Consider the following 14,611-nt stretch of genomic DNA (forward strand, 5'->3'; position numbering starts at 1 on the left):
ATGTCTGTTTATGACATCCCATCGCACGAAGGAAAATAAAACTTGGTTACTTCATATAATTTTTCTCTCTTGTGAACTTTGAGTGGGACACACATTCTGTTTACCTGAAACACCAGAGTTTATGTCTCAATGTCGTAAAATATTTACTTTCACTCAGCATCGAGGCTGACTGATTATCGCTTCCGTTTTTATTCGGAAAGTCCCAGGGTCCGAAAATTATGTATTCTGACTGAAGTTTTTTGTTGTTTTACTCAGCACCTCCAGGAAAATGCCGGGATATTACCTTGAATAATGTCACAAATTCTTACTTCCACGTCCTTCGCCACTCATCAGCCATATTATTTAAAATAAAGCATGCAGTTTACATTAATATATGTATATTTTCCATCAAAACTTCCGTCAGTAACTTCACGTTGAAAGATTGATAATAAAATTCTTCAAGACAGCAATTCAGTAAAACGTTTTGGACAAAAAGCTAAGATGCAAATGGTTTTATCACTCGTTTCTCTTTAGATATCTTGTACGTGTGGTAGCACTGCTCCATACAGATGAGAACCATTGCGAAGGCGCATCCTGAAACATAATGAGTCGTTAATGAGAAATTAAACGCATTTGAATTTATAAGATTACGTCAAACATTATTAGATAATTGAAATGTAATCAGAAATTTGGAAAGTAAAGGAAACTTAATTCTCTATATTCCTTAACCACTTTACGTAGGTCAGTATAGAAAAAGAAACTAAATTTTGTATAGAACCAAACTCCATAATCAAGTGTTATTTGTGTGTGCGAGTAGCTTCTCAGATTCAAAATTTTATAAAGAAGTCTGCATTATTCATTTACTTGGGAAAAATCAGATAGTACCATGTAATTATTCTCAAGATTCAGCCATCAAAAATTAATTCTTTTGTGTGGTTGGCTATTGTGCACAGTGAATTTATGTTTCCTTTTCAAAAGTTCATTTCTTATGACATTTTTTTTAACGATTTCATGGCAATGTCTCCATTGAAATTCTGTCAGATCTATGGAGTTCAGACTGCAGACAACGGCGTGAAATATGCTATTTACGTAATTCTGTTACTAGTACCTAAATTAGAACATTTCTATTCTCACCTAGCCCAAGCACGAAGAATGAACCTTGCATATCGTCCAGGTTCACAGTGTGGGTAGTAGCTTGCAAAAGTCGGTTGGTGGTCCAGCAGCGATCTTTTCTGGGCAAATATTCCAGGTACCATTTGTAGATGAGACCTGCCTGATGCATACGACGAAGCCTGCACCAAAATAACACATATTATCCAACAAATATCCTATAGAACACCGCCAACACCAACACCAACGCCCAACCACCCACCAGCCAATTCTATCCACATTCCATTCTCACGACACATTCCACAACGTCTATCCTGATCTTATCCTCCAATCCCCTCGGCCATTATTCAAGCGGTCTATTTCCAGCAGGTTTCTTCATCAAAATAATGCATGCTCCTGTCTTTTTACATCCGAGCTACATTACAAACTCATCGTATTCTGAAGATTTTTAAGATTTCCGTCTTCTGGGTTGTTGCGCTGTGTAGTCTGGTGGATATTAACCAACGTTTCAGAGGTCATACTGCCTCCGTCATCAGGGTGATGAATATTCTCATATCTTTCAAGCTTACGTTAGATTTAAAACATTTGATGACTTGTATTAATAAGGAAACCCCTCTTTATAATAGCTCACTTAACTTCGTCCATCTTAGGTCCAGATATTATTCCGAGAACTTTATTTTCAAACAATTGTAATTTATGACATTTATCGATGTAAGAAACCACGACTTAAAACCGTATAAAAATCGTTGTTATAAATATGTTAATATTTAATGGTTTAAAATATACGGAATGATAAATAAATGGGCAGGGGGTTGGCGATAAACACCCTAACGCCCCGATCATTAGATGATCATAATTAACTAACTAGATGGATTACGGAACCCGAATATTCATCACCGAACTAACAAAAGCCCTCCACCGGACCCAGAACTGGGCCAACAAAATCCAGTCTCCTTCAACTTCTATCTTCCATAGATCCCGCCTGAGATTATCCTCCCATCTACGTCTAGGTCTCCCTAGCGGTCTCATCCCCTCAGGTTTCCCGACCAATACCCGGTGCACACCTCTTGTCCCATCCATGCGCGCTACATGTCCCGCCCATCTCAGTTTAGCTTTCTAGCAAGAATTTTACCAATTAATTATTCTCCACATTTTAGTACAATCCTCATTCTCGTTCTCAAACGTTTAAATCTTTCAAAACGCTTTTTACTGGTAGTTTAAAGCGTTAAGATACACAGTGGCCCGTCTTTTAAGTTGCCAATAAAAATATTACAAAAACCCACGACGGCCGGTACTTACTCTCTGTTCACCAAACCGAGGTATGGACTCCCGAATTGCATCATCATTGCCACCTGTTCTTCCAGAAACTCTTCATCTCCTAGAATATAAGTAACACCAGTTCCAGACGCACGTTTTGGTTCGTATTGACTCATTCTCATGTTGCTTGAATACGTTCATTTAAGTACATTTACTTTATTAATATTCGGAAGGTCCCTATACCGACTGTTCCCGCAGATATTCCTTATTTTCCTCAGTTCCTATAGAAGAACTCTGTAATTGTACCTTAGAAAACTTCCACCATTTCCATATTTTATAAAAATCATTTAAGACAATCCTGTTATTTAACGCTACGTGACTTCGGTAACTGAAAAAGCGTTGTTAAATTAACCAAGGCGTAGTCGCTTCGGATGTTCTGTTCTATACCATCTCGGATATTTATCAGTGGCTCTGCCTTACTCAGCAGGCTGAGGAGGAGGAAGTAGCCGACAGTTGTAAAAATTACGATTTCTCTAGAAACCTGGCGAGCCTTGAAAAACGCATCTGAAGGTCACGTTCGGAAAGTTAAAGCTCTTGGTGGCAAGAATCCAAAACAAAACTGGAACTCAATAGAACTCACCGAGGGCAAAGTCACAGCTGTTCTTACTAAGAAATTCCTTCTTCATAATTTTCAGAAGGTTCAGCTTCCACTCGATAAAAACATGCGAACCGCTTCGAACTCGGGACACTAGGTCGTCATCTTGTTCTTCGTGTATTGTGGCACCCTCGAACAGTGACTTGTATTTGGGGTAATCCATCTCCTATTTTCCAACACACAAATTTCTACTCTTCAGTTCTGATATTTCGGAATAAGAAATGTGTTAAGATGGCTGTCTTCTAGGTTGTTGCGCCGTGTAGTCTGGTGGAAGTTTATCGACGTTTTAGAGGTACTTGCTGCCTCTTTCATCAGGGTGATAAGTCAGCAAGGACCTCTGAAACGTCGGAAAACTTCTACATTACTACACGGCGCAACAACCCAGATGACAACCATCTTCAGACTCACCGCCGTGAAAACGTTAAACTCTACAAAGAAATGTATTAGTTGTTATTTATTACGTGAACATACACATTTCCACTGAGTTGATAGTCAGAATCACAATGAACATATTGAAATTATATGTCGCATATGTTATGTAAATGGTAACAAATTTCGATAAAGTTTTAAAAGTTGGTCATTCTATATAAATAGGAAGTATTTATAAATGATAAACTTGGGAAGTTGTGTTTCCTGAGAGAGATTAATTCTGAAACCACGAAATGCGCCCATATTGTTAACTAAACATGATTAAAAGAAACTACACGAAAGAATGTGGAACTTACCTTAAGATGCTGTTCTGTGGCCGTGTCTTTGAGGATCCCCCACGAAACCGTTCCTCGTCGCGTCAAGAGTTCCTCCAAGTTCGTGACGGCGACCTCATACTTCGGGAACGTCAGGAAAGCAACCAGGTTGCCTCCGTACGACGTGACGATAACCAAGACAACGAGCCACCACGCCCCCACAATTATGCGTCCGCTGTCGGCCTCCGGAAGATGCATGCCACCTAGAAAAATAATATGTATCACGCTCTCCATTTGCAATCCAAGAAGTGCGTAAGATTCAAGATTGTCATGACGATGACCGTGTTCTGGAGACGTGCTTACTGCCTCTATCATCAGGACGATGAGATGTCGAAACGTGGCCATAGGATTTCTACTTTCATGGTTCTATTTCCTCCTCCAATTTTTGACAGGTACATTTTCCGAAACGTCCGTGTCTAGTCACAACCCAAAAGAACATCGTCTTCTACAGGACTATACTGTTCAGCGTACTAGAAGATAGTCACCTTCTTAATCCAAGAAACAGTATAAATTAAGTGTACATAAAATATGTTTATTTAAACGGGAACCAAGGACGCTGAGAGTCGGTTGAAAGTCTTCACTAACCTTGCTGCATCAGAGCTCCGTACAGGTACCACAGACAGTTATAATGGGAGCTGAGACCGCCCTTGACATTGTCCTTGGAGTAGTACTCATAGTAGGGACTGTGGCGGTGGAAATAGTTGAGAACAGGCGTCACCATAACGATCAGCGTCGCGATGCAGGCCCACGTCTGGGAGAAAGCATTGGCCCTTGAAATTCTGTCTGAATTCGTGAAATATAACAATAACTTATTTAACGAGTGTGTGAAGAGAAATTAGGATATATCTCTTGCTGGCCCTTATAAACAAAGTAACGAATCCTCTGGTGGAGAATTTGCGGCCAGTTCGCATAATTTTTCTTGCTTTGACGGTGTTTACTGCAATGGTAGTTTTTTTTCTGTTATAATACGCGTCATAAAATTGTATGCTTCAAGACCACAGAAGGAATTCACCCTCCTTACCGCGCTGCTCTAAGTCATTAGTACAACGTTATTAACTTTGCTACGCTGCGAGTTCTCAGCCGTCTTCTTCACTCGCCTGGGCTCCGTTGATCGCGTTGTAGTGTTACACAAACTGTTAAAATGACGTAAAATTGCTTTCACTTACACCGTATGTGAAGGGGTGCATAAAGATGAGTGCTCGGCTGACTTCGCGAGGGCGCGCTGTAAGAAGTGTTGCCGTCTGAATGGAGACCGGCATTGTGAAGTTGACCAAAGTCTTTCTGTTAGGAGTCACTACAAAAGCGCCCGCTGCAAGGAAAACCTGTCGAGATTGAAAGTCCTGATACTCCACTTTTAGTGACAGTAGTCAAATGATTACTTCTGAGTTAATTTCGGAGTCGTATTGAAGTGTTTCTTTCGAACATACTGTAGGAGAATTGTAATGGTTTCGTTCAACTCTGAAAATATGAGATCCTGCTACAGAAAAAATCTGAGTAATTTAGACGGCTGTATACTAAGCATTGAATGTTTAAAACATAGTTTTTTTTTAAATTTATAATTATTAGTTCTATGGGGAATAATAATAGCAATAACCTAATGCCACGGTCGAGTTGTTAACGATTTATAACAAATTGAATGGTAAATTTTAAAACCGGTTTATGAAAACACTGCACGTGGAGCAGAAAATTTGATTTAGTGTGTAAGTACTGAAGAATTAATGTTTTATTAAGGATACCGTAGAGTTCCATAACCTATATTATTTCATATTAAAGTAAACTGTTAATACTTTAGATTTATGTATGTTAGCGCATAGTCTCACCTTCTTTCTGCGAAGTATTTCAATAATCCTGTCAGTTACAAGAAAAGCTCTAGTTCTATTGTCTTCGCTCTGAAAAACAAATTATAAATATATTATTTTACATTATGGGACACTATTTGTGTTTATTCTTAAATGTAAGGACGTCCATGCATTCATTATTCATGTCCTTTGCCGATTTAGGCCCATATCTGATGTATTATGCATTACAGTAAATAATAGACTTGTAGCTTTGTGTAGGAATATATCGTAAAGAAACCGTGAAAGCGTTTCTTAGATTCGTGTGCTGAAGCACGTACACAACAGCTATTTCACAACGTGCTGTGAAAACGCGTGACAGGAATTTCGCTGCGTACTAAAATAGCACAAGTAAATAGTAATTCTTTGAATCACGAAGCTCATATAAACAATTTTTAAAACTTTAGTTTTTCTTGCGAAGAAAACCCAAGACAGCTATTTTTGGAACAGCGCATATATTAAAGTGTAGCTGTTTATTAATTTCAAATGTATTTTGCAAAAGCTGTTATGTGAGGCAAGGAGATAGGATTTTATCCTGATTCATGGACGTATACCAGTCACATTTTGTAAAAATTTTGATAATTACGATGATAATAACAGTAATAAAAATACTAGCAATCTCAATTGTAAAATTTCAGGAATTAAAAGTCTTGCTTTAACAAGTAAGATGCCAGCACGTTCGAATTTTGCTTCAAATTCACAGAGATGTAGACTGAAAGAATGCAGGATAACGCATAATTAATCATCCCACTTGAAATAACTGTATTTTTAATTTATTGGTTTTGTATATTATACTTTTCGGAAATAAAGGACAGGCTTGGGAAATTATGAACAGCTGTACAGTCCGGCAGAGAGGATAAAAAAAATTATCGATTTTATTGAAGAATGGAAGATTTCGCAGATATTTTAATACCCGAACGGTTGCAGCAAATCTCGGCGCAAGACTTAATCCTTTTTCAGTATAAGATTCAGCTGTTGCAAGAATTACAGCAAAGATATCATGAAAGGCGTCTAGAATAATCTCGCGCTTTCCTACGGGCGATTAATGACCCGCCACTTTGTAATATATATATGTTGTAGTTCAAAATGTAAGACACATTTTTATGCTACGGGATAGCGAGCAGCCATTACAGTCGTCATGCAACAAGGATCTATGAAATGAAAGGAACTTACATCCTTCATTAAACTGGAATCATTAGTCCATCCGGGTATGTTATTCGCTGGAAATATTACAGTGTACCTGTAAATACAATATTGTGATTACAGGACATATAAGAGGAATATGAAATATTAATCGTAGTTTATTGATTGACAATTTAAAGAAAACTGACATCTAGAACAAAATACATTGTTTTTTGTTACTCCTATTAGCTATAACATGTTACTGTAAATTAAACAGAACTTACCTGAAATTTAAATTTTCTGCCAGTTGGTCGATAATTTTAAATATCAGACCTTTGTATTCTGTGATTTGACTAGTGTCATTATGTTTGATGATCTGCCAGGGCGGGTTCTGAAACCGGAGAAAATGACTTCATTGTGTTAAAAGCAGCAATGACAAAGTAACGTAGGTGTAATCAGTATATCTGGTCAGAGCACTGGACCAATTAATGACTAAAATATTTGTCCTGCGATTGCTGACTGTGGTATAAATTATTATCTTGGACACCTATTACTGACTTCACTTATTGACTTCGAATCCCGCACAGGAAATTTGTGTGTGTAGGATTTCTTCACCGCCTTCTTCTATCGATAAGATATGCCTAGTGTTTTTCTCACGCTGGTAACAGTTGATCACTCTAGGAAGCCTGTTTCTTCAGACAGGTGTCCTTTTGTCTCGTTCATTGTCATTTTATTATTTAAAGACGTTTTCCCAACTGTGTAGGTTATATAGCATCATATAACAGGAATATTATGAACTCGGAAGAACATGGAATGAATGTGCCGTGGATTATTTTGTGATAGTCGCATTATTTTCTTGAAGTTACTAAGAAAACCACGGGAAATACCAGGATATTTAATGCCCTGGCCAAAAATCAAAACTAGAACTTTCTGAATTAGAAGCAGGAGTTACAGCCTCTGTACCATGAAGCCTTACGTGAAACGAGATGATGGTAAGATCTCGGCCAACGAATCCTTTTCGTAGATGGGGGAACAGGTGGCTTGACATGCTGAGACCATCTCGTGGTGACCATCGTCCAACAGGATTTAGTCGCCTGACAATCTTCTGTCCTGTTTCTTCTTCTTCGTGTTCCTGATATTCCAGCCCCCAAGTGTCTCCAGCTTCTAACGTCCAAGTCAAGCAGCTGTCGCAACGTCCTGTCTCGATCAGCTGAGCCTGAAAAATATAGCCTTCATCATGATTGGAATTATTTTAGCACAGTCGTAGCATCTGGGAACATTTGATATTTCGATAGATCGCAAAGAAATACTTCTTAAATTTAACACGTTTGTTCCTATTCAAAATACTATCCAGAATAACGTTATGTGAGGAGAGACCAGGTTTCCACAGCGAAAAGGAAGATGGCTGTCCTTTATTGACCGACGTTTCAGGGAGCGTACTGTCTCCTTTGCCGGTAGTACAACGTATTTATTCTAGTGTCTGCCCCATTCTGCAACCCCCTTTGAGTTGGAACACATTCACTGTTACAATTACAGAATTCTTCCAAAACATGGCAGTAAATCTTAAATTATTAGCATTAACAAATTTAATATTAGAAATTGGAAACAATTTTAGGCGATAAAATACCGTATGCATTTATTGACTAAATAGTCGATTGATCGATTTAAGTAGCAACTAAATAACTGTTAGCGGTTTAGTCAACTGTTGTCCTCACTTTCATCAGGTCGAGAAGGGTGGAGCGGCGTTTACGCTTAGATGGCTGGATGGCGTTCCACTCTTCCGTTGACACCTGAGAGATAAAATCCTCTTCGTCCTCAATTACTACGCCCAGTGCTTCCACGAAGCTCTGCAGCAATTCGTGCACGTGGCATAATAACCCGCCCTGGAAAGAAAAAAAATTCAAATTAGGATTCTTCCAACATCATTACTCGTTTTTAGCTTACAATAATTTCCAGGGAATGTAATGTTCCAGACGATAGAAGCGTCTCACCGATTTCTTACCTCACACTCAACTCCACTGGATCTGCTGTTATGAACAAAGGCAATATTTTCGCCTTCGCTCAGTAGGGATGTGAATGCGGACATGTTAATTATCGCGTCCGAGTCGGCGATGACGTACAGCCACTGCGTTTCTGGATGCGACAGACCCACCGCCTTGCACTGTCATTAAATTAAAAAATGTAGGATTTGAGGTTTTCACGACTGTGAGTTTGAAGTTGGCTGTCTTCTGGGTTGTTCTACCAGACTACACGGGGCAACAACGCAAAAAGACAGCCATCTTTAAATTTAAACATCTGTTTATTTTAATCTTATGATATTCTTACATTTTAACTTATGCAGAAAAAATGGTTATACACCACAAGACAGTAAAATAAAGCAAACAAACCAACCTTCTTATTCGTATCTGACTAATTACAGAAACTAATTCGAAGGAGCACAACCCTTCTAGAAATCTAAAATTCGTTCAGCTAGCCAGGAAATACCCCACGTTTTATTGAATCAAGGGTTAATTACCATATTGAAAAGAATCTCACTGGGTTAGATCCTGAGCCAGATAAATCCAACACACTAACATATTTAAAAAAATTAATATCATCCTCACATCTACTCTTAGTTCTCGAAAATAGTCTATTTCCTTCAGGGTTCCCAACTAATTATTATATGTATTTGTTGTTGTTTATTGCGTAATAACTACTTTCTATTTCCCTATCACTTGTCGTATTTAGTATGAATACCAGACACTGAAGTGTGTTTTTAGCAATCCACTTTCCCTGCCCGAGACCACTGTTATTTAGGTCGATGAAATCCAAAGAGTGCAGCCTAAAGTTTTTGAGAGGAAGCTGTTTCTGTGACAAGTTCCCCATGACTGTGTAAAGGCTTCCGTAACTTAGAAGATGGCTGTCTTCTGGGTTGTAGCGTCGTGTACTCTGGTAGATTCGCCCTGATGATGGAGACAGTAATAACCTTTGAAACGTTGGTAAACTTCTACCAGAATACACGGCGCTACGACCTAGGAGACAGCCATCTTTAGAATAACAGCCGTGAAAACCTCAAATCCTTCCTTAACTTGTCTAAGTAACTGAATTAGTGTAAAGTGTAAATACAGAACTTACAACTTCCATGATAACGCCAACGACCTCATGAGAAACAGCAACGATAAAATTAGAACCAAGTCGGTTCACAGGGAAGTCCTTCAGCAGTTTCATGATGGACGCCCTTCTGTAATAATAATAATAATAATCGTTTCTTAACAGCAAAAACCTGTAACAGGCGAGAACTGAACTAAATACAGAAACTAAATCAAAATGATAAAGTGCAGTAATTAACAGGAATTAATAAAACTTTTGCTCTGTGTTATTTGTGAGGTCCCGGGTTTAAATCTCAACTGGTTATCGCCTATCCTGACTGAACATCTGTGATTTTCTCAGTTCTTCCTGGAAACTTCCTGGATAGGCCACGGTTACTTCGATATTATTTCCAGTGCATTATTAATTAATCTTTCTTTCGACTCTATGTTTAGTCTGAGCTACTGGCAGCAACGTTAAATAAACCGTTAATCGTCAGCACTGACAACTGAACGTACCTTTCCCACTCTCTTTGGGTGTCATTGACCTTGAAGACCGCCACTGGTGCTGCACTCCGTTCCCTTCCAAGTGTCGGCAGAGACAAGCTCGTTATGATGCGCTGCACCGTCTCTGTGTCTGATGAATAAGTGCGAGTTCATCATAAGCTTCTTAATAAATAAATAAATTCAAACCGCAACTATTTAAATTTAATAAACACAACTGAAAGTTGGTTCTCAGCTGCAAACTTCACCACGATTCGCCGTGATAGGACGGCAACTTCTCTGGCTATTATGTTAAGAGAGTAGCCTAAACGAGACGCTGCAGGCGACCTGATCCTATCTCACCTAGGCAGCTGGATGAATAAAACTATTCCATTTATGGCAATGATATTCCTTGGCATTACTTTTAAATTTGGTTTTCGCTGTCTTTAAAATAAATTTCCTTGCCACATCTCATTACCTCCTATTTGTTTGAGACGTCGATGTGATATTTACTTTATGAGACTTTTTTTTCTAATTTCCGGTCCCTTGTCATACAACAAGCGTCTGTTTGTCACGTTTAGTAAATAAAAGTAGGAAATTCCGTACTGCTATACGATCATTCTTCCGAATTCACTCAGCTTACCGACAGATTCATCATATATGAGGATGGAGGTGGTCCATGACGCCAGTTGTGACATCTTGATATCAAGCATCAGCTGAGATGCCACGCGGTTTACGGCCACGAGAGGGACAGTAAGGCCATCGTCCCTGGGCAAACGAGGGCAGTCCGCCTCTGAAAACAGACGCATTAGTATTGCTAACCTACTCCGGCTATGGAAGTCTAACTGGGAGCGGTGTTGCAGCGCGTGTCCTTAGAGGTACTGTTCTCGTGAACAGCGACTCACATGTCCTGTCCTTTTCCTGGAGCAAGGCCTGTAAATTATGTCACGAATTAGATAGTGTTTCATTTATCGATCCATTGTACAGTGGGATGTAACTTTCCGTGGTCTGGAATGCAAGATACGTTTGTGTAAAAGTAGAAGAAGGCGCTCATTATCAATTTGAACAGAGACTGAGTAAACCAGGAAAATTCTGAATCAGCAGAATCTATAGTCACGATAAGATTCGGACGCGTTAAGTCCCGAAACAATCACAACGTTTGATGGGAATTATTCACCTTATAACATTTTCCTAGACATAAAACTCGTAGAATTTAATCAGAGCATTAGATTCATTTTTAATACGACAAACCGTTTGAGAAATATGATTGAAGTGTGATTCGCTCTCGTGTGATAACAAGCAACAGAAACAAAATATTAACAGCTTAGTTTAACACTTGTTTGTACAGGTATTGTTGATGTATAAATGCCACGTTTTATCTGTTCAAAAAAAAACGCAACTAATTGACCAAGATTCCAAATACGAATAGGTAAATAGTCTGAAAAAAACGGATGTGCTGTTAATACAACTTTAGCACTGTATATAATGAAATAATTGTTTCATACCTGTTATTGCAAGATGCAATAAATGATAGTCTTGGTAACGTCTGTATATTTTCCATGTATCATCACATGACAAGATGCTAAACAAGGCAGTGATATCTGAAAAAGTAATGACATAATCTGTAATTATTGGCAAAGGAGTTGGACCATATCCATACAATCAGTCCAAAACCATAAGGCCAATATAAACCAAATGCTTATGTTCCAAATTCTAGAGGGAAAAAAATTCATGGCACAAAAAGAACAAAAACGAAACAGATTAATGTGATGTGGATAAATCTCACCTTTTTCAACAGCAATGTCTGTTTTGGTGAAGAATTTGGTGATCAGTTCACCATGTGTGAGGTGTTGATGCGTTGCGTTCCTTAAGAAATGTCTCATCTGCCTCAACAAGTTCTTATAATCCAGCCCTCTAAATTCTTTGTCAATCACTACAGCTGTAAACACCAACAGTGTTGTAAGAAACAACAAAATACTCTCGAAGTTTTAGGGCAATGAGCGTAAGTTCTTTATGTAAACCCCTTAATACTGAGCTCGTCTAAATAATATTTAAATGCTCAGCCCCTAGCACAAAGAAAACAGATCTTCCGCATTACAAAGATTAGTTGCTTAGTGCTGTTCAAGGATATCATCGCTGTTTATTCTTAGAGTCATATGAATGATAATAAAACTTAAAAGTGAATAATGATTTGCAATTTCTCAGACTCACCTAAATGGGCCACTGTCCCAGAGTAATCAGTATCAGCTTCTGCATTTGAAACTTGATGGAAAGTAATAAAAAGTACAATAGTAGTCCACGACAATAGCATCATAATAAGGCAGCTGTGTTTTGGTGATCTATGAGGAACGTGTTTCTTGTGTGAAGTGTGTTTATTTCCTGCGAATTGTAGATACGTTGTGCATTAAGACGATGTCTTACGACTCATGTCAGTGTTTAAGGAACAAACGTGGGTGGGAGTCATCACTGTAGCTCAGCATATCTTATTAAAGGCTCCCTAAATGTCAAGTAATGTACAACTTTAATGAGTCACGAAATCGGAGCTGAGCCTGAATGCAAGCGATTGGTGTGATAACACAGAGAAATTCCGCGACATGGCCTAGTACTAAACCCTGGATATGTCAAGTTCGATTACTTTTTTTATAGCAATGTGTTAAAATCCGATTTATATCATTTTAACATTTAGGGATATGCTAAGAGTATCATAATACGTTGATTTTGCCTCCTAATTTCGTTTCCACCGACAGGATGATCAGACACGATCCTCAGTTATATCGATCGAGTTGATATTTTTACAACCGGCATGTTTTAAGAAATGAATATGGAAATTTGTGATGCATTATTGTTAGGATAGAAGCCAGGGTGGTCTAGCGGTTAGAACGCTGGCCTTGTAATCCTGGGGTCTCGGGTTCGATTCCCGGCGGTGCCCGAATTTATAACTTGTGTTGGGCAAGGCCGTGGTCTAGGCAACACGGAGTTTTCCTCCGTGGCATCCCAACAATTACTCCATTCACACACAGAAGAAGGCAATGGCAAACCACTTCTGGATCATCTGCCAAGAACGTATATGAACAGGTCCCAATCCGAGAAAAGGATGGAAGGATCCTGTTCATATGGACCTGTCGTCAGACAGAACACTAAATAAATAATAAATAAAATTGTTAGGATACGTATCCTAATTTATCAGAAATGTGATATGACTATGGCAGTGTCATTTCGGAAAGTCAACGAACGGATTACCATTTCAACAATTATTACTTTCAGAACTGGCCCTGACTGCGGATGCTAGGTGAAATGCTCAATCCGTGATTTAAACTTATGAAGAATGTATGGTTCAATTTAATTGTCTTTTGATAGAATTTGCCGAAAATATTACAAGATATTGGAGCAATGAATTTCTAATGATCGTCGATAAAGTTCAAGGAATTGGGTAATAAAGTCACGAACACGATGAAATATTTATTGAACCGTCTGAAGCACAAAGTTCAGTTCAGAAAGAATGCAGAGATACTGAAGGTAAAATACGTGATAGGCCTACGTGTAGTCACCATCGTGTCTTAAACGTAAATTATGAGGAAACTTAATTGGTAAATTGAGGCCTGGTTAAATTCAGGAATTGTTGCTGATGTTCAGTTCAGAATGTTTTGTCACTCCGTTTCCTGTATAATACAAATTGTGACCGTCCATCTTCTTCGGTTTTGCTTCAGATAGCTCAAATACTCAGGGTCGCTCACGGGGGTCGAATGTAGAATACAAAAGTTGCAATTGACTTGAACTCTAAGTGTACCTTTATTGCGTAATTTCTTTAAAATGCACACTTATACAAGTTTTTGATCTTCTTCCTTGAAGATACTCTTTCTGTGCTTGTATCCAAAGGGTATTTCCTAATTCAGACTGCAAACAGGACCGGATCAGAAAATGAAATGATGTTGGAGCAATTGAAACGATACAAAATTTGGTCCAACATAGAGGTAAATATCTACGTCTTAATTGTGCTGTGTTGTGGAGGCCAGATTCTCATTTGACTACGGTACAGCTTTTGACAAAACTTGAGATTACTGCAGATATATATTTTGGGGGGGGGGGGGGGGGAGTGATATTCCTTGCGAATTGCATAATTTGAGGTAGACCGATATCAAAGACTGAAAATGCGAGTTGTGTTTAGGTACCTTCACAACAAGTCATGATTCAAATACGGTGTGGAAAGTAGGACATGTTTTTTGTTACACTATAAAACATTCTTTATAATGAAACTATTCTACTTCATCTGGCGCTAACATTTTGGTTTAAACTAGCGTAGGGTGTGTTGCCGCCCTCTTAATTTGGCGCGTTAACGTCCAAAAACCACGATTTGTCATTGGC

At 38.6% G+C, this 14,611-nt stretch overlaps 1 protein-coding gene across 2 annotated transcripts; it reads right to left on the reverse strand.

Annotated features, from left to right (window-relative positions):
* Positions 1-72: 72 nt before the first annotated feature.
* Ir93a (Ionotropic receptor 93a) lies at positions 73-12,625 on the reverse strand. Of its 2 annotated transcripts, XM_087344775.1 has the most exons (19): positions 12,461-12,625; positions 12,036-12,188; positions 11,755-11,850; positions 10,893-11,042; positions 10,286-10,403; positions 9,816-9,921; positions 8,704-8,862; positions 8,417-8,584; positions 7,678-7,917; positions 6,986-7,092; positions 6,753-6,819; positions 5,565-5,633; positions 4,911-5,066; positions 4,330-4,495; positions 3,727-3,947; positions 2,987-3,167; positions 2,389-2,467; positions 1,114-1,271; positions 73-573 (listed from the first exon to the last, which is right to left on the reverse strand). In XM_087344775.1, exons 1-19 carry the CDS (start codon positions 12,561-12,563, stop codon positions 476-478), a joined length of 2,595 nt encoding a protein of 864 aa, XP_087200901.1. In that variant the 5' UTR covers positions 12,564-12,625; the 3' UTR covers positions 73-475. The 2 variants fall into 2 exon arrangements, with proteins under 2 accessions (XP_087200901.1, XP_087200905.1); XM_087344779.1 differs by lacking the exon at positions 2,389-2,467.
* Positions 12,626-14,611: the final 1,986 nt, after the last annotated feature.

This window comes from Zootermopsis nevadensis, unplaced genomic scaffold (assembly GCF_977971745.1).
Source record: "Zootermopsis nevadensis isolate Lab colony 2312 unplaced genomic scaffold, Znev_1.0 Znev_ptg000001l, whole genome shotgun sequence".
NCBI classification, from domain to species: Eukaryota; Metazoa; Arthropoda; class Insecta; order Blattodea; family Termopsidae; genus Zootermopsis; species Zootermopsis nevadensis.

Coding starts and splice junctions, on each gene's coding strand:
- Ir93a (XM_087344775.1), bottom strand. CDS start 12,563: ATGATGCTATTGTCGTGGACTACTATTGTACTTTTTATTACTTTCCAT. Junction 12,189..12,460: donor TGGGACAGTGGCCCATTTAG/GTGAGTCTGAGA, acceptor TGGTGTTTACAG/CTGTAGTGATTGACAAAGAA. Junction 1,272..2,388: donor CTCGGTTTGGTGAACAGAGA/GTAAGTACCGGC, acceptor ATTTTGGTGCAG/GCTTCGTCGTATGCATCAGG.